The sequence below is a fragment of the Solenopsis invicta genome, unplaced genomic scaffold (genome assembly GCF_016802725.1).
Source record: "Solenopsis invicta isolate M01_SB unplaced genomic scaffold, UNIL_Sinv_3.0 scaffold_88, whole genome shotgun sequence".
Lineage (NCBI taxonomy): Eukaryota > Metazoa > Arthropoda > Insecta > Hymenoptera > Formicidae > Solenopsis > Solenopsis invicta.
The window spans coordinates 52,285-79,562 of NW_024105386.1; the positions used below are offsets into that span (position 1 = coordinate 52,285).

At 33.4% G+C, this 27,278-nt stretch overlaps 3 protein-coding genes and 1 long non-coding RNA gene across 4 annotated transcripts in view; 1 reads left to right on the forward strand and 3 right to left on the reverse strand.

Annotated features, from left to right (window-relative positions):
- The window catches only part of LOC105200171 (transcription factor IIIB 90 kDa subunit), a gene marked incomplete at its 5' end in the record, with an annotated part of 61,082 nt that extends 45,566 nt beyond the window's left edge, over positions 1-15,516 (forward strand). Inside the window, 4 exon segments of the mRNA XM_026140193.2 lie at positions 5,950-6,184; positions 6,266-6,416; positions 6,490-6,680; positions 15,218-15,516. Of these exon segments, the coding sequence (XP_025995978.1) occupies positions 5,950-6,184; positions 6,266-6,416; positions 6,490-6,680; positions 15,218-15,345 (705 nt within the window).
- Positions 15,517-19,705: 4,189 nt separating this feature from the next.
- Positions 19,706-21,745, reverse strand: LOC105200170. The gene has a single exon (XM_011167597.1). The coding sequence runs from the start codon at positions 21,743-21,745 to the stop codon at positions 19,706-19,708; it is 2,040 nt and encodes a 679-aa protein (XP_011165899.1).
- A 237-nt stretch (positions 21,746-21,982) lies between these two features.
- LOC105200169 lies at positions 21,983-23,245 on the reverse strand. The gene has a single exon (XM_011167596.1). The coding sequence runs from the start codon at positions 23,243-23,245 to the stop codon at positions 21,983-21,985; it is 1,263 nt and encodes a 420-aa protein (XP_011165898.1).
- Positions 23,246-24,251: 1,006 nt separating this feature from the next.
- LOC120360041 lies at positions 24,252-25,918 on the reverse strand. Its single transcript, XR_005576694.1, has 2 exons — positions 25,288-25,918; positions 24,252-24,852 (listed from the first exon to the last, which is right to left on the reverse strand). It is a non-coding gene; the product is annotated as an uncharacterized LOC120360041 (long non-coding RNA).
- Positions 25,919-27,278: the final 1,360 nt, after the last annotated feature.

Consider the following 27,278-nt stretch of genomic DNA (forward strand, 5'->3'; position numbering starts at 1 on the left):
AAACATTTGTATACTTTGACGCGCTCTACGAGGTAGGATAAATTTTTTTGCAAATCTCACGATAGCCATATTAAAATTAGGAGTTTTCCTTGCAAATTAAAAAAAATCTAGTTTGTACGATTTTTTTTTTTTTTTTTTTGAGGAGTTAAGATGTATCAACGTTATATATGCATTTTTGTCACTTATCACTAGCATTACCCGGATTTCGATTTGTCTCATTAATGAGGCGATTTTCTCTAGCTGACGTTATATGAAATTCGACGAAATCCGCCTGTTTCTTGATAACGAGCCCAAACTTGAGAAATAGAGGATTGATGAACACTTATTCTTCTTACAACGTAACTTTAATTCAATCCTTTTTTCAAAAGAACAATAATTTGCGCACGTTGAATTTTCATTCAAACGAGGCATTATTACAACTTTATTGTTTGCTTTTTGAATGATACAGTAAAGAATAAGTTTGCGCTTATATAGAGTTTGGTGTTCACAGTTTTTATAGGAATCAATGTAAATCACTACAGCGTTTCTCCGAGTCATGCAAAAACTGTAAACCCCAAAATTCTATATAAACGTAAACTTATTCTTTACTGTATCATTCAAAATCAAACGATAAAGTTGTAATAATGCCTTGTTTGAACGAAATTTAATGTGCGCAAATCATTGCTCTTTTGGAAGAAAGATTGAATCAAAGTTATGTTGCAAGATGAATAGGTGTTCATCGATCTTTTACCTCTTGAGTTTGGGCTTGTTATCAAGAAACAGGTGGATTTCATCGAATTTCGTATGTCAGCTAGAGAAGATTGCCTCATCAATGAAACAAATCGAAATCCGGGTAATGCTAGTGATAAGTGACAAAAATGCATATATAACTTTGATACATATTAACTTCTTAAAAAAAAAAAAAAAAAAAAAAATCGTACAAGCTTGATTTTTTTTTAATTTGCAGGAAAAACTCCAAATTTTACGATGGCTATTATGAGATTTGCGAAAAAAATTTATCCTATCTCGTAGAGTGCGTCAAAGTATGCAAATGTTTGGAAACAAAATACGTCTTTACTTTTAAAGAAACGGTGGAAGGAGGAAAACAGAAATTCAAAATTGGCCAAATGCACCTTAAAGTAGATACTTTAAGCTTTAAAATAAAAACAATTTTTCAAATATGATAATTTTTAATAAAGTTTTAATAATTTGAAATTGTGCGAAACTTTGGTATAAATGAGTGTTGTAATAATTCTATTGCCTAGTGTATTTTAGAAAGAAATTAATATTTATATGCCAAGTCAATGCTCTTAAGATACAAACGATTCATTTTATTTGAGTATCATGCCTTGAAACGATATATATACACAAATATTTCCAATGTTTTTACGTAAATTTCCACCCACAGTATTGTACATCAATGTCAGAATTATATAATAAATATAAATAAAAAAATAAACTTGAATAAATATGCAAACTTTTTGATTATTACATTTTGTTACATATAACGAATAATATTGTTACGACCGGGTAGATCTCATACACTCGTATACTTGTGTCCTTTGATTACACACACGCGCTTTAATAATAAATAAAAGGTTAATCTTTACAAAAGGGGAGCAGTTTCTGACAACCTTGATCTTGACATATGTTATCAATGGGAAGGTACTGAGTGACATACACAAGGTTTTAAGTAATGCTCATTTTTTATTAAAAAAATATTACAGAAAGAAAAAACAGTTTTTCTTACTTATTTCGAAAAATATTTATTTTACAAAAAAATGTGTCAAACAAAAAATGAAGCTAGTAATAAGTTCTATAAAAAAGGTCATATACATATTTTACTTAATTTCAATACTTTTGTTGTTATTGTAGAAAAACGGTTTTGCGTCGAAAAACCTTTCGACGCAAAATAGTTTTTCTACAATATACAGAGAACGCGTGAGCGGGGGAGGATTTCCGCCCCTTTCCTTGCACCTCCTCCCCGTATTTTTTCTAACTCAACCCACTTTGTCTCAGATCCACTAATGACAGGGTGGGTGCGGGAAGGGGTGGGCCATAATTTCAAATCTAATATCGCAACGTCAATTAGATATTTTTGGTCAAATTACAATTAAAATAGGGTTAAGTTGGCTTAGAAAAATACGGGGAGGAGGTGTGGGTGAGAGATGGAGTCTCTTCCCCGCCCAAGCATCTACTTTTCACACAAAACTACTAAAAATAAAAAAAATTATTTTAAAATAGTTTTTCTATAACGACTAAAGTATTAGACTTAACTATAACGACTAAAGTATTGAAGTTAGATAAAAAATGTATATAACCTTTTTTATAGAGCTTATTACTAGCTTCATTTTTTGTTTGACACAGTTTTTCGTAAAATGAATATTTAGTAAAATAATTAAGAAAAACTATTTTTTCTTTCTCTGATAATATTTTTTTTAGAAGTGAGCATTACTCAAAACTTTTTGTATGTAACTCATTGTCAGTACCTTTCCAGGTACTGAGTGATAACATATGTCAAGGTCGTCAGAGGCTCCTCCTCTTTTGTAAAGTTTTACCTAAATAAAATAGACTTTACAAACTAACGATCTTTAATAAAATAGCTCGTTTTACAAGAACAAGACTAAGACCGAACACACAACAACAACCGTTGGCAGGGAACGATCTTTTCCTGTCGCTCACATTAATTGCCTTGCACAAATCGTTCATAGCAGCTTTCGCAGGACGGGTACGCAACACTGCTTCCTTTTTTCAAAGTTGTTGCCCCGACAACTAACTCAGAGGACAACTTCGAAAAATCTTTACGACTTCTTGCTTGTTCATACTCTTTACCTTGAGTCTTGCGTGCTTCTTTCTTTATTCTTTGGACAAGGGAGGGGGGAATTAATTCTCGGGGACCCAACGCCTAAAAGGCATCCCAAATCCCCGCCTCAGCATTCGCCCCTAGGCCCACGGCAAAATCCTGAATCAAAAACCGGGCGAGGCGATCTTTTTAAAAAGGACTACGGCGATTCTTCACGAAAAACATCGTCTCGCACGAATCTCACAACTGAAATTAACACAGAATCTGACGAGTAGCTCACTTAAAATAAAATAAAATAATGTAAGGGAAAAATTTTTTTAGTTACAAATTTTTGTTTTCTATATCTTAAACAAAATTTAAGACAAAGTTCTTGCGAAAAGAACCTAAATCCGACGACTCTTTGCTCCACCCTGAGCTCCTGCCTTAGGCAACCGAGCGCTGCTCTCTGCAATTCAAAAGAAAAAGAGTTGAAGCTCACTCTTAGCTCCTGACGAAAGAACAATCTTTAGAACTTATCTCCCAAGGTGAGGATTTTTAAGGAAGCTGGACAACCTCGAGGTCTATCCCGGGCTCCTACCACGGGTTACCGAGCGTTGCCAGCTCACTGGGTGTCACTCCCAAACCAACATCTTTTTGAGAGAAAAAAGAAATTTTGGACTCTTTTCTGCTCCATCCCTAGCTTTTGCTACGGATAACCGAACGTCGTCCTCCACGATTCAGACCAAAATGACCTCTTGCTCTACTCTGGGTTTCTGCCACAGGTTACCGAGCGTCATTTGTATGTGCAATCGCAATCCACTCGACGACCTTCTATTCTACCCTGTCACAGCTTATCGAGCGTCATTCGCGTCTGCAATCACAATCCACTCGACGACCTTCTACTCTACCCTGTCACAGCTTATCGAGCGTCGTCCATTTCTGAAATCAAAATCCATTCGACGACCTTCTGCTTTACCTTAGGCTCTTGTCACAGGTTACCGAGTGTCGTCCATTTCTAAAATCAAAATCCACTCGATCTTTTACTCTATCCTGGGCTCTTGCCACAGGTTACCGAGCGTCGTCTTGAGTAATATCGAACAAAAAATGACGACTTTCTGTTCTTACCCGGGCCTCTGCTTCGGGAAATTCAACACCGTTCGCTGCAAATCTCTTTGAGTTAAATCAAGAAATTCTAAAAAGAATAGAAACTAATTCTAAGCTTCTGAGGAAAGAACTGTCAAAGTTTGCTGTCAACACGATATGTTATTATTAATAATTTGTTCTTAACATTTTATTAACTGATGTTGTGTTTTTGCTCTCCTATTGCTGACAAAGTTTTACGTTAAATTCTGTAGCCAGCAAATTGCCTGCAAATTCACAACAATACATGCAATGCATTAATTTGTCCGATGTGCTGAATCTAGCTTGATTATCTGGGTATGAGTGTGCAATCACAAATGTTGATATTATACAAAATATTTATTTATTCTTGTAGTGTTTTGGTAACTAGGAGGAAAGAGATCGCAAATGCGGGTAATGTCAACACAATACGTGAGACATGTCAAGTATACTATATTTGAGTGGTATAATAGAGCGAAGAATGTACACCCAAGGACTTTGATTCTGTCCATGGGGAAATTTTCCAAACTGAGAAGTCACCACTTTCTACATACTCGCAGTTCATGATTAATAAAATGACTAGAGCTTATTGGTCGTTGCGTTAATCATGAACTGTAAGTATGTAGAAAGATAGCGACTTCTTAGTTTGGAAAATTTCCCCATGGACAGAATCAAAGTCCTTGGGTGTACAATATTTACAGCACGCCGGCTTGCCTGAAACTAAACTGCGGCCCCACCATGGCAACGCCATTGCTGGTTGGTATCTCAGTCGGCGTTGCCAAACCTGCCGCGCTGCGTCTCTAGTCTCAATACATTACAATTCTAAATTACAAAAACGAATGTTTTGACTCTGTTTGGAGTCATTCTCAGCGTACTAAATAAATGAATTTTGAAAAATATCCACCCGACATCAGTCCATAACATAATAAACATTCAAGTTACCAACGGTTTGCCAAATCCGTAGTGGTATCTTTATCACAGTGTCGACAGAATTGACACTTCTTTATATATTTAATTTGTGTGTTATATTTTAGATGACATAAATTTTATTAACACTGATATAGTGACTCATCCAATCGGAACTGATGAAGATTTGGTGCATCTTTGCATAGTATTTTTCGGAAATAATCTCTTGTCAAAAATATCTCATAGATTTCCATTCCGCAACGAGACATGCTCCTCGTCTCAAGTAAAACTGTTTACTGACTACATTAAATCTAGTCCAAATGATATTGACAAAACATACTAACTTAACGAAGCACAGAATGTCAAGTAGTCAAAATAAAGATGAATAATAAATAGAGAAATAAATAAAAACAGAAAAGTAACAAACCAAAAGAAGTCGTGTCGTATAAGAATATATAAATAAATTAAAATTGAAATAAACATAAATTGTATTTGTATAATATTCAGGAAGATATAGATTCCCTTATAATTTTGTCAATAATGACAAGTACGCGTGGTGTACTTGTAAGCATTCCGTATGGGTCTGTTTGCAAATTGAGACTATTAACTTGTAATTGGGTATGATGCATTTCCGATATTAGCTGCCTGCTTAAGAATCATTCGTTTTTATGTTCTCCCAATCGAATTCGTGATTGCATTCTAGTCTGTGTTCGGTAATGACAGAATGATTGTTCGTGTTGTAATTAATGTGATTACGATGTTCGGTAATTCTCGTTTTTAATTTTCTACCGGTTTGACCTACGTATGTCGCGTCACAATCTTTACATATAATTTTGTAAACTACGTTTTTCATTAAATTATTAGGGAGAACATCTTTCTGCACTTTAATAACCTTGCTTAATTTATTAAGACTGAAAGAAGTCAATACATACATTTAAAAAATGTTTTATTGCATATTAGTGGGCGAAGAATGGTGTAACTTATTAAAATTTAGAGAAATCCGTGGGGTCACAAGTTGATTCTCCCTTTATATTTAAATGTTGCTTATATTAAGGAAAAATATAAAATGTAGTCGACGATTTAGACTACGCATTCTGGTACGCATTCAGTAATTTTAAATTATATTAAACATTAAAAATAACTAAAAGAAAGTTTATTTTTAGTCTTCTGAGGAAATCTATACGAATGACATCGATGACGAGGAATTAGATAGTTATATTCTTTCGGAAAAGGAATCGCAATCTAAATCTGCCCTTTGGAATAAAGTAAACGCTGATTATCTTATTCAACAAAAAGAAAAAGAAGAGAAACGTTTGAAAGAGAAGGAAGAAGGTAAACCCGAAAGAAAAAGAAGAAGAACAACTTCCAAAAAACATAGAACGCCCGCGAATACTGCAGGTAAGTTGATTTTTATTTTCTGTTTTTTTTTATTTTTTATTTATATATTTATCATTTGTTATTTGTTGTTTCTTCTATTAGGCGAAGCAATCGAAAAAATGCTGCAGGAAAAGAAGATATCTTCCAAAATTAATTATGAAGTATTAAAAAATTTAAATAGTCAACAACAAAACAATCAGGAGTCACTCATCACGAATACGTCGGAGTTAGATACGTTAAGTTTTAACAAACCGTTAGTGTAGATTATTTTACAATTGTGGCTAAATCTCTTTGACAAATATACAATAATTATTTTGTGCAATTAGGGTAATGGTTGCTTCTACACTGAAGTCTGCAGAGGCTCTGTTAAAGAAATATCATTCCATCAAACCAAATACTCAACAATTGAAGAAACCATTGGAAAAAGTATTAGATAAAGCATCCAAAAAAGAGGAAGAATTTACAAAGGAGGAAAACAGTTCAATGGAAACGCCTACAGCGGACATGTCAGAAATAGGTTGTGTAATCTTTATTTATGCATTTTTGAGTAATTTTTATCATGGATCTATGCAGCATAATACATTGAAAAAATTTTGCCGTAAGACATAAGAACGTTAAATGTAAATGTTTTTTTTTGGACGGTGAGTTGTGCCGTCCCTGCTTATCTTCTATACGCGCCCCATGATTCGATAACTATTTCTTTGAATAATTTGAAAAGCTTTAAACAAATTTTGGCTAAAGAAAACGTTTCAGAATAACCTCAAGAATATACGTTATTTTAACATTATTTTGAATCACACCTATATACATATTTTTATATTGCTTATACCTTATAATGATCCGTGTTTCCGAGCACGAAACAGCTTGCTGGTATTGCCAGAACTCAAGACAAATCACGGAAATTAGATTGTGTTAAATTCATGGCTTATTATAATTATCTTATTACAAATAATTTTTGAGAAAATAAACGGATTTTGTTCATGTATTACTCACAATGTGATGCGAATAATTTTGTACAATAAGGAACGGAGAGTTATAATTACGGAAATGAAAAAGAAAAGAATAATACAAGTTTTAGTTTCTCGGGTACGGAACTCAGCCGTCGTATTCGTTTCGTGAGCATGTAATTTTTGTGTGGTATCGCTTTCACACGCGCGATGTTGCGTGATCGTTTTTGCTAGGTTGCATTGACTTCGTGGCGCGATTACGGTTCGTGGAGCATGAAGACAACGATTATGATTCCGAGAATTTGTGCTCGCTACACGATAGACGCACTGGGAATTATACGCGACAGGTGCCGTGTGATTGCATACGGAAATTTTCTCTACAAGTAATTGAATATTATATATTGCAATCGTTCCGGATGCAGAAATAGGAAGACATTTGTAGTACCGAAAGCTCTAAGCAAAAACATGGAGAGCGTCCTCCCACATTTTTTTTCGGCTTATTCGGGATATGAATTTCGAAAATTGGGCTGGCATGTTGAGAGCACTCCACCTCGTTGGTTGTCAGCCTCAGAAAGCTAATGAGGGTAAAATGGCATCCGAGAAAACTTGGCGGAGGCAATAAGAACGTTCAACCTCTTGTACCGTTCGAGGCTCCGCAGAGAGTCGAGGGAACAGGATGGTCGGCGGCGGAAAAATTAATCTCTATTCGAGATCATAGTCTTTTATACCCGGGTCTTGAGACGTCGGGGATGTTCGGCCGAATTTCGGGTCTTTATTCCCGATCAATATCTTTGCCGCCCGAGGTCAGTTTGGTAACAGTGCGCTCTTCTGAGCACGCATTCGAAATGTGTCTGCGTTAGAGCGCTGGGTACGCGTACGCGCCGAAATAGTGGTCGCCGCGTCTCGCTGTAGACGTTCTTAAAGTCAGTATCTGCCTATTTTGAATGAAGTGCAGGGCATTTACAATCTTGTTATAACTTTTACTTATATCTTAATTTTATTCACTTTTTTAATAATATAATGTACATAATATTTATAATATCTATTGCGTCTATTCTTTATTAAATTTAAATATATCTTGCAAACATTGCATTTCAGCATTTAAGAATATTGATCAACAAGTATTCAATAATTGGTTTTTATTTAATAAAATATGTATATGTGTATAAATTTTCTTTATTAAATAAAAACTATTTAAGCATACAAATTTAATTTTTTAATGAATCTTAATTACATGAAAATAAGAATTATTTGTAGACTTAATTTTAAAACTGATTAATACTTTTACATTGTTGAATAATTGAACAAAATGAATGTGTAAACTATATTTCTAAAGTTTTCAAAAAAGAACCTAAATTAAAAAATAATATTAATTCTTATTCTATTTTAAAATTGACTTGTTATCTAATTTAAAGCCTTTAATTTGAAGTTTTCCGCGTTTTTGTGTAGTAAAGAACTACTGCAAAAATACCCATTTTTCAGTCCCCGATTTTTTAATTAAATTTTATACCAAATGAGCTCATAATGCGATATTAATCACAAAAATATTTTACAGAGTATGCAATTGATTTCAGAAATATATAGCGTCAAAAGGGTTACCAACTACTAAGAAAATAGGATACCAATAACGTTTTATAGCACGAATTTTTGTTGCCTTTCTTTGGAAATCGATACCTATGCGTTTTTGAGTTGCTAATTACGAATCTGATGTTAAATTTTAAACATCAAAATGGCGGATATAATATAGCGGACACAAATATTGGAACAATTATTCACTTCTTGGAAATTTGCGTTATAGTTTTTTCGGCTTGTTTACGAATTTTTTATCAGATTTTGAAAAGTAATTAATGACAATTTTTGAATGGAAAAAGCATTTTTTTGAATATTTTTATTAAAAAACATGAAATTTAAATTAATATATGACGCATAAAGGATTGCGTGATAGTTTTATTTGTTATATTTAGAACTTTTTCACTGCAGATGTGCTTTTTCATTGTAGTTTTCGTGACTCTTTATAACTGCATAGCATTACATCCAATAATATAAAAGTTTTGTAAGTTTATCAGACAACAAACAAACTTCCAAGACTAAATAAATTCCTCACAAAAAATGCTATTTCCTAAAAGGTGTCTTTAAGATATTAATAAAAGTTATCTGAAAGATATTTAAAAGAGACATGTTGAAGATCTCGAGTTTTACAGTAGTAACATATTGTGCGAGATTATTTAAAATTTTTTAAATCTGACATTAAATTCGTAATCAGCAACTCAAAGAACGCATGAATACCGACTTTGGAAAAAATTCAACAAATTTTGTGCTATAAAGCGTAGTTTGTATCACAAGGTACTCGAGCTGAATAAGGCTCAGTAAATAAGGTCCACTTTTAAATTTACCATTTAAAAACGCGCTTTATATTTGAAATATATTCTTAAAAGATATGTCATAGGAAGTAGATAAAGAGAAACTAGAGAATTAATACCAGTAGCAATACGTTCAATGCAACAAAAACTTGTAACAAAGTGGGTAAATCAGCCGTTTTTATAAAAATTTATTTTAAAGAGTAATGCCAAATTTAGCCCAGTGCTTGGACCTCGAATTTCAAACTTTTTTTATGCCAAATAATATTATATAATGGAACATTAATCCCAGAGAAATTTTAAGATGATTATAAGCGCGATTTCGGAGATTTAAAGGGTTGAAAGTGATGGTTTTTCATAATACAGGGTGCCGTTTTTAGACTTCTTTTCTGTTGTTTGAATAAAAGTAAAGGACCTTGGTTGGATTTGAGTCTGTCGTTCTGACTACTAGTTTCCTCACTACTAAATCAAGACTCCACTGGCATCTTGGTGTTTGTTCCTTGTATATCAACAGTCTGACTTAAGCCATTATTTGGTATTTATATTTGGTATCTTACACACGCACACGCATACGCACGCGTGCGTGCGTGCGTGTGTGCGTGCGTGCGTATTAGGGTGGTCTTTATTTTGGATATTTTCGAATTTTTATGCTTCCAAGGGTTTAAACGTTTCCAAATTAATAAAAAAAAATTTCCTAAAAATTTGAGCTGTTAATATCAACTCTAAGATAGTCCGCATGAGCCTAAGTTTCTTGACGCTACCTCATTTATATCATCAAAATCACTTCAGTTTTTTGAACGGTTTTAAGTAAGTACAGATTTTTTGAACATAAGTCATTAGAATGGAATGAAAACGAATGTTTTAACAGGGGTTTAATGTTGGTTAAAAGTTTAAAGGTTATTAATGACATAGCTAAGCGTGCAATTAAATTAATTAAAGATTATCATGGTATATTAAGTAAAAACCACAGCAACAACAGTTTATAGTCCAATTATTATCAGAATATAATCAAAATTATTCTGATACTAGAAAAGTTCAATTGTTGAAAATATGAAAATAGGTTCATAAAGTTCATCAAAGCTTAAAACAAAATACTTTTATATCATTTTCCCTTCTTTAAAATTTTCTATTTTTTGGTATAAATAGATTTTCAGTTTTTTTATCTATAAAAATTATGTATTGGTCACAATATCAACAAATAATTTTTGTTTCTTATGTAATAAAGTTTTAAGATAATGGAAATATATGAAATTTGTAATTTCAAGAATATGTAATATATTTTATGGTACAACTGTTTATTTTGTAAATATACTTAAAAACATTGATTTTATTTTAATTGAACTTTGACCTTGAATAACTTTTAAAGCAATAGACTTATCAAAAAATCATAAGACATTTTTTGTACAGCATTAAATTCTCTACAAAAATATCTATTTCTCATAATTTTAGGATTATTTGTAAAGGACATATTAAATTTTGAAGAATAAAAGAAGTTTTTTACATGTTATTCCCATAAGAAACTTAGGCCGTCATGCAGACTATCTTAGAGTTGATATTAAAAGCTCAAATTTTTAGGAAATTTTTTTTATTTGGCAGCGTTTAAACCCTTGGGAGCATTCAAAAATATCCAAAATAAGGATCACCCTAGTGTGTATCTGATAATATTGTTAAATAGATCTTTTGAAACCCTACAACTTTTATCTGAAATACTTTTTTCGAAAATGCTTAGTTTTCGAGATATTTTGCTGTTTTAATATTCCCCCCCCCCCACACTGTATATATTAATGGAACATTACATTTCATAGAGTTTTCAATCTTATTTATTTATACTTTACGTTGCACAGCGCTATTTATTGCACTTTTGTCATATGTAAATCAAAATTTTAATTAAGAACTTTACCAATAAAAGGAAGGTAGCCGTTTCAACATTTTATGATTAGAAACTTAGTAATCTACAAAAAATTTTTCACAAGGAAAGTTAGACTCACAACAATGTTTAGAATGATTTATTCTATGAAGTAATACTTATTCTATGAAAATAAGATTGCAAACCAGGAAAGTCAGAGAAGGAAGAACAAGTTTATTAGCGAAAACCCGGCACTAGAAATACCGAAAGTCATCTATCCGCATATACTATTATTTTATGAGTTATTCAGGTGTAAAGTCTATTATGATATGCTTCAAAGAAAGTAAAAACTCATTACGTGGAATGTGTGTGTGTGTGTGTGTGTGTGTGTGTGTGTGTGTGTGTGTGTGTGTGTGTGTGTGCGTGCGTGTGTGTGTGTGCGTGTGTGTGTTACGGGCAAAGTCCGGGCAGTGTTGACATTGTACGCATTGGCAATATCAATACTGCCTGGGCAATGTCGACACTGCCACATTGCGGACTTTGCCCGTAACATATACATATACATATATATATATATATTGCTACAAAATGTGTGATATTAGTACGAAATTATCTTTTCAAAAAGAAAAGGTAAAGAAAGGCGCCAAGTATGTGTGCGTATCCCTTAAATCTTTATTTTTTTCTACAAAACCCAAATGGTACTATCGTTGCATCTTTATTGAAAAATTTTCCTATTCTGACCTATGTGGTACTATCTTTGTATTATCATTGAAAAATCTTCCTATTCCAACCCACGTGGTATTTACATAAAAATAAATATCTTAAATTTAATTTAACCTAAAATTTTCCAAAAAATGTATGAAATCTTTAAATTGCATCAATTATAAAAAGAATATATTGTTCTTTGAAATAACTGCTGTATTTACTTAAAAATAAATATCTTAAAACATAATCCAACCTAAATGTATTTTTCCAAAGAATGTACAAAATCTTTAAATTGCACCAAATATGAAAAGTATATGTTGTTCTTTGAAACAACTGTTGTACTATTTTTAACACATAAAATGCATGTGATAGTATCTTTATTTTTGTAATAAAATCCAAGTGGTGGTATCTTTAATTTTCTTTTAAATACAATTCAAGTGATACTATCTGTATATTTTCAATGAAAAATCTTTCTGTTCTAATCTAAGTGGACGTATTTAATTTAAAAAAATTTTAATGGAATGTTTAACATTTAATCTCAAAGAATTAATAAGAAAACAGAAATATGAAATTTTATTGAAATAAAAAATTTTTAAACAACAAAATTTGGCGCAGCTGGATGTCTAACAAGGGGAGGATCAGGTGATTCACCCTGGGATTTTGATTTTAATTTTTTTAGTTATTTTGGAGACGAAAAAAAAATTTACGTCTCCCGGCGTTTGATCGAATAGGCCTTAGTTTCGAAATAATAAATTTGTGAAAATTGGCTATACCGCGGCGCGCCATATGAGCCTTCCCGGTAACTGTTTTCCCAACCAGTGCAGTTGACTACGTGCGTTAGGTGCTTGCTTCACAATCGTAAGATCCGATTTGCTCTCGGATGTGTTCAACATTTTTTTTTTTTTTTTTTTTTAATAAGTCTATTTATCTTGATGATATTGATATAGTATGCAAATTTCTAAAATAGAAAATTTAATATCGCTTTCTAAACATTAATGTAAATTTGAAGGGAATTTGAATTCAAGTAATATTTGAAATAATAAATAGGTAATAATAATAATAATAATAATAATATATAAATTATTTGAAATGAATAACATATAAAGGTAACGTATCTAAATTTTCAAATTGTTACAATTTAATACTGGTATTCTTTTTTTACGATTAATTATTTTAAAAAATAGAATTTTTAAATACTGTTAATATTATTTCCAATTAAATTTTAAATTAAATAATTTGAAAATTTAGATACGTTGCCTTTATATGTTATCCATTCCAAATAACTTATATATTATTATTATTATTACTATTACCTATTTATTATTTCAAATATTATTACTTGAGATCAAATTCTTTTCAAATTAAATTAAAATTAATGTTTAGAAAGTGATATTAAATTAAATTTTCTATTTTAGAAATTTGCATACTATATCAATATCATTAAGATAAATAAATACATTTATTTAAAAAAAAAAAAAAATGCATACATCCGGGAGCGAACCCGGATCTTACGATTGTGAAGCAAACACTTAACGTATGTAGCCGACTGCACAGATTGCGAGAACAGTTACCGGGAAGGCTCATACGGCGCGCCGCGGTATAGCCAATTTTCACAAATTTATTATTTTGAAACTAAGGCCTATTCGATCAAACGCCGGGAGACGTAAACTTTTTTTTCATCTCCAGAATAACTAAAAAAAATTGAGATCGAAATCCCAGGGTGACTCACCTGATTTTCCCCTTGTAAGTATAATCTAAACATAATGTTGTGTAACATATAATAGTTATAGTAACTTAGAAAATTATAATGATTTACAATGTTACTTAAATGTTAAAGAAATTTTATTTTTAAAGTATTGTGTAATTACTTTTATAACGCATACTTTACAAGTGTTACATTTATGGCATTTTTTTCTTATGCCAATTCCTCTTATTGCTTTTCTTATCTAGCAGCGCCAAGTTTTTGTAGTTTAAAAATTTTTTATTTTAATAAAATTTTATATTTCTGTTTTTTCTCTAATTTTTTGAGATTAAATGTTATATATTTCATAGAAACTTTTTTAAATTAAGTACATCTACTTGGGTTAGAACAGAAAGATTTTTCATTAAAAATAAACAGATAGTATCACTTGAATTTTATTTAAAAAGAAGTTAAAGATATCACGTCTTGGATTTTATTAAAAAAATAAAGATACTATCAATTGCATTTTATTTGTTAAAAGTAATACAGCAGTTGTTTCAAAGAGCAATATATACTTTTTATATTTGGCGCAATTTAAAGATTTCGTACATTTTTTGAAAAAATACATTTAGGTTTGATTATATTTTAAGATATTTATTTTTAAGTAAATTCATCAATTATTTCAAAGAGCAATATATTCTTTTTATAATTTAAAGATTGCATACATTTTTTTTTATTTTAAATTGGATTAAATTTAAGATATTTATTTTTAAGTAAATACCACTTGGGTTGGAATAGGAAGATTTTTCAATGATAATACAGAGATTATACCACTTAGATTTTGTATAGAAGTTAAAGAGAATATCACATGGGTTAGAAAAGGAAAATTTTTCAATGAGGATGCCAAGATAATACCACTTGCGTTTTGTAGAATTATTTTTACTGCATTTTATTTTGAACATCGATTCAATTATCGAATCGTGCAGGTGATTGTAAGCGTAAGCAAACCATCATCCTTCTTTCTTGTATAAAAATGTAACGTGCTGGAACAATTTTATTTATGGATTTGTCAACGACAAAAAATCTATAAGAATTTTTTTGTGTGGATTATGGTCTAAAATTTATGTCACACAGTGTTATTTATTAAATTTAAATATATCTTGCAGACATTGCAATTCAACATTCAGGAATATTATTCAATATTGGTTCAACAAATATTCAATTTATATTACGTATACACTGAATGCTTATTGAACTCTATTCCTAAATCACAATATCAATATTGAACAGTGTTCTTGAATTATAATGTCTGTAAGATATATTTAAATTTAAAAAATTATACTAATATTAAACAAACAATCACCGAACATTACACGTTTTTTTGTAAAACCTGTTTAATATTGAATATTCATTGTTGAATTTTGAAATGTTGACTCAACGTTTCTGTACTGCTGATTGATTGATAGTAGCGTTAAGTATTTTGCATAAATTTTATTCATTTTTTTATTTTTGTTATAGAATATGATAATGATGATTATCTTGACGAAGAGGAACCCGATGCTACGGAAATGTCACTTGGACAAATGTTGGAGTCTCATGCGACATCCGAGGGCGAATATTGTGATGATGGCTATGAATATGAATAAAAAAACTAAAATTAGAAAAAAATTAAACTTAATATTTATATAAGTTTTTAATTTTATTATTTATTATTATAATAAGAATATAGTTAGTAGAAAAACGTTATGTAATCTAGACAAATGACTCATTCTTTTTTTTATAATAATTGTTATAATAATACAAGTCGTTTACCTGCATCTATCGTATTTTATTAAATTCTTCTGTTCAGGAATTTCCTTCATTTTGTTTGTTGCTTAGAAATATGCATGTCTTATATGCGCTTTAATATACTATTGTTGTCAATATTATACAGTACTTAGGTACAAGTACCAGATACAAATATATGTATTACTTGTGCCTAGATAAAATTGATTGTATACTATATTTAGGTACACTTTAGTTATATTTTTGCATGATACTTTTCTGAATGTACATTTAATAAGCGCGGAGTCAGTAAAAGTACATTATATTTTATATTATACTTTAAATAAATTTTTTCATATAAGTTTTTTAAAATTTTTTGGGGAGAGGGGATCTTATACAGGTTGCCTCATTTTAAAAAAACTTACCTCAATGATTATTCACTGAGGCATTTTCAGCAAAAATGTTTCAGAAAAAGTTATATGTTTTTGAGAGGAACATAAGACGGTGTCATTAATTTGACCTTGAATAGTTGCCTGAAGGTCACCTTCAATTTTTTAAATGAAAATTCTTACTTTTTATTGTATATTCTTGTAGCTTATCTCGAGACCTTCCCAAAACACTATAAATAAATGTTTTTTGTTAAGTATTTTTCAAGTTACAAGACTTGAAAGTTACAGTACCATTGGCTGGATCACCGACTAATTTTACCTTGATTAGTTGGATCATCCTCCAATCTTTTTTTGAACACAAAAAAGGTGTAAATCCAACCAGGCAATTACCACGTGATACACTTTAATGTTAATGCCGGCGATACTGTAACTTTCGAGTCTTGTAATTTGAAAAATACTTAACGAAAAAACATTTATTTATAGTATTTTAGAAAGGTTTCGAGATAAGCTACAAGAATATGCAATAAAAAGTAGGCAGTTCCATTTAAAAAACTGAAAGTGACCTTCATATAACCTTCAAGCAACTATTCAAGGTCAAATTAAGGACATCCCCTTGAAACCACAACTTTTGTCTGAAACATTTTTGCTGAAAATGCTTTATTGAAGAATTATCAAGGTGGGTTTTTTAAAATAAGACACCCTGTATGTGCTTTTAAAAACATTAATATTCCGACAACATAAATGTATTTAAAGTCCGACGAATATACGGCGTGCAGTTCAAGATTGTAAAAATAAAAACTATTTGGTAATAAGAACCGCTGTGATTGACATATGCTTTCTAGTATCGTGCTTTAATTTTGTCAGTCCGATATAACCTAATAAATTTTTTTATAATTGTATGTTTATTGGATATATGGGTACTGTTATGTTTGCTACTACCTTGTATCAGAATAACTTTTCGAAAAGAATAACTTTTCGAAAAGTTATTCTACTTAAATATCAATGCTTTATTGCTACATTTACCAAAGTTGGACGACGTGAATCCGTCCATGAAGAGGAGAAGAGAGAGAACGTTCTCTAACGTACGCTCTAATGCCTTTTTTAGGGAAATCCTTATGGATAGTCTCCTACCTCGGGGAAGGGGGAAGGTTTATGTTGGACTCTTACCGACTAAAGACAGAAGCACACACTTTTGTATAATTGCATAACCATATGCATAAGAAAATTGATTGGTTCATTACTTTATGCATGGCCCAACGGACCAATCAATATGCTTATACATACGATTATGCAGTTATGCAAGAGTGTGTGCTTCTGCCTTAACAGAATGCTAAAGTGAACGACGAACTCAATTTGGGTCGGTAATGCTATACGGCCAAATTTTGACGCGGCGGTGAGGCCCTATGCGAATTTCTGCAGACTTTTGCTGAACTAAAAATGATAAATGTCGATAATATTTTATCGACATTTATCACATAAGCATCATTTCTCTTCTATTTTCACATGAGCTCTGTTAAACAGATACTCCATTTCTTTTTGCTACATATAACAAAAAGAGAAAAGAAGTACAGTGAAGTACAGCGTTTTATAAAAATCATATGATCAACGCCTATAGCATTTTGTCATAATTAGTTCAAATGCCTTCGACATTTTATTATAAGTAGCCAAAATTTACAGCTATGGCATTTTATTATAACAAGCCAGCCCACAAAACGCCTGTGGCAATAATTAAAAATGTAATTGTAATAAGTCAGACGTACATCACTCCATGATAAACGTTTTTGACAATATAATAAAAATAGCCATTTCACGATAAATGTCCTTGGTAAAATAATTAGAAAGTCAGCCTACGATAAATGCTTCTGACATTTGGTTATAACTATCTGGTGGAAAATGACTGAATTTCCGTTTGTCGAGATTGAACAAAATTTATTTGTAAGTAACAAAAATGAGAGAACTGAACTGAAGCGTGTCGTCTATAATAATGAACCGCTCTAGTACCGCCAACCGTCCCTTCGTCGTATACGCTTCGACATAGACTATATACAGTCGAGATAATCGTAAGAAAATTTAAAGGGAAAAATTGTCCATTCCGGCCACCTTGGAGTATAATTGCAATAATGCAGTTTGCGACAAAAAAAGAAATGTAACATGTATAGATTCTTAAAGTAAACATAAAAATAAGTGACTAAGTATATGTAAAGATAAGTGCTTGAGTATACAAATTATAATTCCTTAATTAATCGGTAAGATACATATCTTAGAGAGAGATCGCTGAACAATTTCTCCTGTCGTCTTTAACGAAACCGTTCGCACAAGTCCATCCAAACCCGGATGAAGTTCGCAAATTCTACCAGTGTGCCGCTTTAAAGGAGGCAAATTTTCGTCTCTGATGAGAGCTAAGCTGCCCACTTGAATTTCGTCGTTGCGTATTACAGTTTTCCATTTCGCGCGCTGTTGTAACTGAGTAACATAGTCCCTAGACCAACGCTTCTAAAACGATTGCTGCAGTTGTGTTAATAATTGGTAGCGGTTGACTCGACTCACGGAAAGATCCAACATCGAGGGTTCTGGTAGTGACAATAAAGACGTTCCAATTAAAAAATGTCTAGGTGTTAAAACGTCTAATTCGTCGGGAGCGTTGCTTAAAGGACTCAACGGACGAGAGTTGCGTATTGCCTCAATTTGTATAAATACTGTGTACAGCTCTTTAAATGAGAGTAGAGTATTATTAATTACAGTTTTTATATGAGTTTTAACGCTTTTTACATTGGACTCCCATAAACCTCCCATGTGGGGTGAATATGGAGAAATGAATTTCTATATAATTCCTTGAGTGGTCGCAAAGTCAATAATTTTTGTTTGATGAGTAGGATGTAACAGATATTCTCCCATTGATCGTAATGCGTTGCTAGCTCCGATAAAATTCCGACCGTTGTCTGAAGTAATAGAATCGCATTTTCCTCGTCGCGAGATGAACCACTTTAAGGCGTTTAAAAATATTTTGGTGCTGAGATCTGTAACTAGTTCAAGGTGTATTGCCTTGGTGGCCATACAAACAAATAGGCACAAATAGGCTTTGCCTGACTTATTTTGCGAGATTTTAATGTTAAACGGCGTAATTAACGCATGTATGTTTAAACGCTCGTGACGGAGTTACTCTAGACGCTGGCAAATCACCCATTATTTGTATTGGACTACGAGGTCGCAATCGAAAGCACAAGATACATTTACGTAGTACGCGTTTGATTGCGTTTTTTGCGTGGATAATCCAATACGTTTCGCGAAGTGTAGACAATGGTAGCTGTGGACCTATGTGAAAATTGCGTAGATGTTTATCGTGTATGATTAAGTTGGTCAACGTACTGTTGGAAGATAGCATCATGGGATGTTTCTGTGAATAGGTTAAGGGAGAGTGTCTTAACCAGCCGCCAATGCGGAGTACTCCGTCTTGATCGATAAAGGGGTGAAGCGGAAGAATTTTGCTGTGTGGGTTTACTTCCTTGTTTCATTGTAGATTGTGTAATTCTTTGGTGAATGTTTCCCTCTGATGAATTTTTACTAGTAGTAATGTTGCATGTTGAAGTTCTTGGACCGTAAGAGGTCCAAGTATTAATGGAGACTTTGACTTCGATAATATACAATTTGTTTTGAATCTCATGCAAAGGGCTATGACTCGTTTGAGTTTGAGTAGTGTCGAAAAACGATTTATAATGTCGAAAGAATGGACCCCTACGAGCACAATCGATTGAGTGGTCTACAACACAGTTGCCATCTGAGATACCCGGGCTTCGGGTATCTCAGATGGCAACTGTGTTGTAGATTTTGGCCACAATGATACATCTTGCGTTAATCATGGGGGGCCTTTCCACCATAAGGTGGCGTCGATGAATTGATCTGGAAACATTCCACGAGATATTAAATCAGCAGGATTGTGTTCGGAGCGCACGTGCCACCATTCTTGTTGATCGGTCAGTTGTTGAATCTCTGCAGTGCGATTTCCCACGAACGTTTGCCATGTTGACGGTTCTCCCCGTATCCATGCCAACATTATCTCCGAGTCGGTCCATAGTTGACGTCCTGTGATTGTGCAAGTAAGAGCTTGTGTCACTCTTCTCCCCAAGTTAACGAGGAGTACAGCACTACACAATTCTAGTCTGGGTAAGCTGATTGTTTTTAATGGAGCCACGCGTGATTTGACAGTTAACAATTGTACGTTGATATTTCCCGTGTCGTCGACGGAACGGAGGTAGATGCATGCTCCGTAAGCGGATTGCGACGCATCGCAAAAACCATGCAGTTGAATGTCGATTGGATCGTGTAATATGGCGTGACGTGGTGTTGTTAGCTGGTGATAGTAGATCAGCCATATATCCTTGAGTTGTCCTGGGATAGGAGTATCCCAGTCTAGTTTTAGTTGCCAGAGTGTTTGTAAAAGGATCTTTGCCTTGATAGTAACCAGCCCAATCAAGCCCAGTGGATCAAAGACCTGAGTCACTAGAGACAATATCGTTTGCTTCGTAATGCTTTCAGGCATGGAATTACAAGTTGTCTTGTAGTTTAATGAGTCTGGGGTTGGCTGCCAGCAATGGCCTAGAATTTTGGTGTCGGTAAGATCATAATCTCCTATACACTTCTCGTGATCCAGCGGAATATTTGCGTGAAATTTGGCCAATTCGAAACCTGCAACCTTTGTAAGATATCTGTGACTTAAGATTTGATCGCTAAGAGTTCTTCCATCGATGAGTCCCCGGTGATCATATCGTCGACGTAAAAATCTCGAGTTATGACCGTGGTTGCATGAGAATGTGTTCATTCGAAATCGATAGCTAATTGTTGTAACAATCGTATCGCCAGGAAGGGTGCTGAGGCCGTTCCGTATGTAACAGTGTTCAGACTGAATGTAGTGGGGGGGAACTTCTGGGTCCGGCCTCCACAGTATGCATTGATGTAGTCTGTGATCAGGTGTGACCTGTCTATATATTTTGACTATGTCTCCGGTTAGAACGAAAGGATGTTGTCGAAAACGTAGTAAGGTGTCGATCAGTTTCGGCTGAATGGTTGGTCCCACCATCAAGCAGTCGTTGAGAGATTTTCCAGACATGGTCGGGCTGGACGCGTCGTCCAAAACCACTCTGAATTTAGCTGACGTCGGCGTTCCCTTGACTACTGCGTGGTGTGATAGGTAATTGGCTCTTGCAGTGTCAACGTCTGGCAGTGGAGACATATGTCCGAGCATGGTATATTCGTTCATAAATTTGACGTACTCGTTTCGTAGAGTGACATCTCTCTGGAATTTGCGTTCCATGTTGCGCAGTCGTTTGAATGCGTTGACCTTGGATTCGCCAAGTGTGTTCGAATCCTCCTTGAAGAGTAACGGCACTTCGAACCGTCCATCCACCGTTCTCGTATATTGATTCCGGAAGATATCTTCACACTTAGTTTCTTCTGGTGATCGTATTTTGGAATTTGGTATGTCTTCGATCTGCCAGAATTGTTCTAACTGTGCATGAAGTTCTTCGTTTCGAATAAGCCCGCAGATGATCAGATTGTTATGGGATTGTTGATGGACTGGTACCATCTCTCCACATACTAACCATCTTAATTTTGTTGATTGTAGTCTTAGTTGTTTAGCTCCCAACTGGATCCTATCCATTTCCAGGATGTCCCAGAAGATCTTTGCTCCCAAGAGTAAGTCTACACCTTGCGGTCTGAAGAAAATTCGATCCGCTAGCTCGATACGCTGTGGTACATTTATCGACATGGCCTTGATAGGTCTGGTGGGAACAGAATGTACAATTTGGTTGACAAGAAGGAAACGAATGTCTGTGTCGTATGTCGTGGTCGTAGATGCGATCATGGCTTGCGTAGTCTCAATGATTGGTGTCTCCATGGTTTCCAAACATGAAATTGTTCGTTGAATTGTATCAGTGTTGAGTTTTAACCGTTGGCACATCGATTTTGTAATGATTTGATTGTACTCCGTTATCTAACAAAGCCCGAGCTTTGTGAAATTAGCCCTCGCGATCTTGAATACACGACAGCAGTAGAAAGCAAAATCTCGGCTTCGGGTTTGTAATTGTCGATTGCGCTCATCGATACAGAAGTTGTCAGTTTCTCGTGCGTTTGCTTATCCCCTGTACTTTCGGAATGTATTGTTAGGTGAGTTCACCGTTTGATCTGACGCGTTGGTTTTATCATGCATATGAAGCAACGTGTGATGTTTTTTCGAGCAGTGTCTGCATATACGAGATGTACATTTTTGTGTTGTGTGATTGGAGCCTAAACAGTTGTAACAGTGGTTTAAGCGTTTAGTTTCATTACGTTGTGATTCAATGGATAGTTCCTTGAAAATTTTACAAGTGTATATTTTATGTGCCTGCTTACAAAAAACACATACATCTGCTTCATTCGTGGCTATATATGCAAGGATCGTACCTTGACCTTTACTAGCGTTATTTTGAGTCGTTTTTTGTACTACTACCTTTGCTGGCGTGGTCTTTGTATGCACCGACTGGAGAGCCTTGAGGAATTCGCATTGCGTGTTAAGAAATTTGACTAGTTGCTTAGTAGTAGACGCCTTTTCCTGTATTACTTTTAACTCCCATTCTTTCTTTGTTACTGAATCTAATTTACTAGTAATTAAATAAATGATAAGCGTGTCCCACTTGTCTACGGATTCTTTTAATTGTTGTAATACTCGTAAGTGTTTTTGGAAGTTATCCGTAAGTACTCGTAATGACTCTGCCGATTCCTTAAGAATAAAAGGCGTATTAAATAATTCGTGAACGTGATGGTGTATAGTCAATCGTACGTTTTGAAATCTTTTGGTTAACAATTCCAGCGCGGTTGGATAATTCTCATTAGTCGTTTGTAATGAATGAATTACCTGTGCCTCTGAACCCGACAACGCAGACTGTAAGTAATGAAATTTCTGGACGGAGTCTAATCGAGCGTTATCGTGAACTAGCGCTTTAAAGATATCGTGAAATTGTTGCCATTGTTCATAATTTCCGCTAAAGGTCGGCAGTGAAATTACCGGTAACCGTACTGGCATCTGAGTTGGTGCGGTTATGTTTTCAACTTGTATATTAGTCTGCGCGTTTGTGATGGTGGTATGTCCTAGCTTAGATTGTGCGGTCGCCTGTATAATAAAGAACGCGTCTTCAAATCTTTCTCGCTCCGCGATATCCGCTTCTGGAAATTTAGCGTCTATCTTATTTTGTAACACCTGGTACTCGTGCCACAAATCGTTGTATTTCTCTAGTCGTGATTCTAATACTAATCTATTCTCGTTGCTGTCCACGTTTGCTTCGAGAAAATTTTTAAACTTAGTCGCGCGTCCCTTAAGCGTCGTCCGCTGACGTTTGAGCGATTCTAAATCTTCCGTCATAGTTGCGATCTACCGCGACGTAACCTAACGAAAACTTATCGATTGTATCGATGCGGACGTGAGTAGTATCGATGGTGGTGACGCGGCTGTGGTGGTAGCGTCGTTGCGCCTGCGTGTCCGTCGTGAGTCTGCTTGCTCGGCGTATGCGGTAAGATCGCGTCGTAAGCCTGCTTGCTCTAAAGTCACTAGATTTACAAAGTACCGCAATCATTCCGCCATTTTGGCTCCAACATGCAGCATATTTAAAACGTGCATATGTGTATGAATGTATTTAAATAAGAAAAAAAATCATAAATTATATAAATTAATTTTATTTACAATGGTTCTTATTTGCATATGATTTTATTGCAACGCTTTTACTACTATCCCAGATAGCACGCAATATTTATGATAAATATTAATAAATATTTATCATAAATATTTTTTATAAATATTATAGAAATATTTTATACATATTTTATATATATGGCGGAAAAGGATTATAAAAATTTTTATCAAAAATATTGTTAAAATATTTTCTAAAATATTGGTCGCGACTTGAATGGGTGAATTTCCGCTTTGGAATTTCCAAAAAAAATTCCTAAGAATGGAATTTTTTTGCAAAAATTGTTTTTTAAAATATAGAAATATTGTTTTACACATTAGGATTATGTAGTGTAATATAATATTTATGCGGGTATTTCAAACATTTTCAAAATAATTATCATAAATATTTTTGAAACATTTATGATAAATATTTATAATCAGTCTAATCTACGGCCATAAAAACATTTATTAAATGTTTTGATAAATGTTTATAAAATATTAAAATAAATATAAATATTTAGTAAATATTTTATAAATATTTTGTGCTATCTGGGATATGTGTTCAATATGCTATAAATGTTTTGATAAGTTTAAAAACAATATTGTGGCATGACGGCACAAAGTCTGTACGACAATTATTTAAAAACATTTCAATAAAGTCTAAAGGTTTTAATTTATTCAAAATTAAGCATGTTTTTAAACGTTTAATATCGTTTTATTTTTCAGAGTACAACAATAACACAATAGATTTAACGCCCCTCATGGTGTCTCACGGTAAATAATTGCACTTACATGTAATGTAAGTACTGTGTAATTACATATATTATGAAAGTGTGCACTCTTTATACTTTCAGACGCCATTTTGGCTCCAAATCCTTATACAATAGGCCTGTTTGTGTTGCTGCCCTTTTTGAATTAATTTCTTTGTCGTCTCTTTCTTTTTTACGATCGAATATATATTTATCTCATCTCAAGTGCAAAAATTTTTAGGGATTTCAAGCAACTCGAACAGACCTATTGAGTATTATGAATTGCGGTACTTTATTAATCTAGTGACTTTAGCTTGCTCGACGTATGACGCAATATGGCGTCGTGGTACCGTTGTAGCTGCCGGTGCGGGGGAGGGGAAGCAGAAAATTTTGTTACCCAGCGTAATTCCTCGATCCGACGTGCAGGATGTCGTTGGGTCAGGTGTATGTTGGGTGGATGTATGACTGTGTCGCCGTTTTCAGTTGGCTTTTTGGTCGTAATATTTGTCCTCGGCAGCGAGGATTGTCACTATCCGTCACTGCGACTGTTCTCTATAAAAAAGGATCGTCACCTTTCGCTGTTGTTTTCAATGCTTTGATGCTCGTTGTCTCAATCCGTGTGCAATCTCCGTGTGCTATCCGGCTCGAAAGACCAAAACTTGGTAGAAAATGACTGAATTTCCGTTTGTCGAGATTAAACAGAATTTATTTGTAAGTAACAAAAATGAGAGAACTGATCTGAAGCGTGTCGTCTGTATAATAATGAATTGCAGTGCTTCTCCAGTGCCGCCATCCCTTCATCGTCGTATACGCTTCGACATAGACTATATACAGTCGAGATAATTATAAGAAAATTTAAAAGGGGAAAATAGTCCACTATCCACAGCGCAATTTACAGCTGTGGCATTTTGTTATAACAAGCTAATCCACAAAACGCCTCTGGCAATAATTAAAAATGTGATTGTAATTAGTAAAAGTATGATTTACCACTGTAGTAGGTATCCTACACCACAGCCTCTGCATTCTAACTTCCAACTTTCTTTTGGACAGGTTAGATTGACGATACATGTCCCAAATAGAACAAAAATGTTCTCTTATTAGGACACACACTATAATTTCATTGTACCGACAATGTACCAACTTCATTACACTATTGCGCGGCAACGGTGAATGCGGGTGACAATACGTCACAATGGAGACATGAAGGAAAGGCAAAGTGAGAACGGCGCTCCGTACAACCACGTCGTATCATGCTTTCTCTCTCGATCCAATATCAAGTGAGAAAGATGCGTGGGGGGGGGGGATCTTCTCTCTCCTTCCTTCTCAAACGGTCTTTCTCCCTCTTGATCTATCCTCTTCTATCTCGAGCATTCTTGTTTTCTCTCATTACAGAACAAGCCGTCAACACTGCACAGCTTAGCAAAACGATTTCAGATTTTCGTGTTGCGGAGCTCAGTTGCGACGCGTGCGCAACGTATTATTATATATTTTATATCGTTTCCTACTTATATAGGGTGTATAAAAAGTGTGGAAACTCCTAAATATTTCCATTCCTTTATATCTTACAAGAAAATGTTTCAGACAAAAGTTGTAGGGTTTCAAAAGAACTATTTACTGATTTTATTAGTTTGACCTTGGATGGCGTCGCCAAGATCACATTAAATTCACATTAACTTTTTTAAATAAAACACTATTTTTGATTCCAGAATTTAATAGTTAGTGTCAAAACTTTTCCAAAACCTTACAAAAAAGTTTATTTTTGTTAAATAGTTGTGAGGCTTGAAAGCTACAGTGTACTGTAACAAATAAACTTATTTATAGTGTTTTGAAAATTTTTCGAAATTGACTACAAGAAAATAGAGTAAAAAATATAGAATGTTAGGGAAGTACTGATACCCTTTAATTAGCGAACTATACTCTGATACTCTAACATTATATTTTTTATTGCATTTTCTTGTAGTCGATTTTGAGAGCTTTCCAAAACCCTATAAATGAGTTCATTGTTGTTAAGTATTTTCTGAGTTGTGACGCTTAAAAGTTACAGTACACCTCTGTTTTCAAGCCTCACAACTCGGAAAGTAGTTAACAAAAATAAACTTTCTTGTGGGGTTTTGGAAAAATCTTGACACCAACTATTAGATTCTGGAATCAAAAATAGGGTGTTCTATTTAAAAAAGTTAATGTGATTTCGATCTGACCTTGGCAACACCATCCAAGGTCAAACTGATAATATTAGTAAGTAGATCTTTTGGAGCCCTACAATTTTTGTCTGAAATATTTTCTTGTAAAATGCAAGGAAACAGAAATATTTAGGAATTTCCATATTTTTTATACATCTTATATATATATATATATATATATATATAAATATATATATATATATATATAAGATCTTATATATATATATATATATAAATATATATATATATATATATAAGATCTTATATATATATATATATATATATATATATATAAGATGTATAAACAATATGGAAATTCCTAAATATTTCCGTTTCCTTGCATTTTACAAGAAAATATTTCAGACAAAAATTGTAGGGCTCCAAAAGATCTACTTACTAATATTATCAGTTTGACAATATATATATATATATATATATATATATATATATATATATGTCCAGAGGCAGTTATCAGGACGTTTTATGAGACAAGATGGCAGTTTCCAGGACTTTTTGTGGTTTCCAGGACTGTCCCGAAATAATTTACATATCTAACGGTAGTTTTCAGGACGTCCCGAAAACTGCCATTGAACATAAAAAGATAGTGTCCTGAAATGTACCACTTCATCCATGATATATATATAAATTCTTTTGTACAATATGGTACTTTTCGGGACATTTAATAATATTAAGAAATTAATATAAACTGGTTATATATAACATAAAGCACAATATATATTTTCAAACAAGCACCTCTAGTAATAATTGTGATAAATATAAACTTTATATACATACTTT

Coding starts and splice junctions, on each gene's coding strand:
- LOC105200169 (XM_011167596.1), bottom strand. CDS start 23,245: ATGACGGAAGATTTAGAATCGCTCAAACGTCAGCGGACGACGCTTAAG.
- LOC105200170 (XM_011167597.1), bottom strand. CDS start 21,745: ATGGAGACACCAATCATTGAGACTACGCAAGCCATGATCGCATCTACG.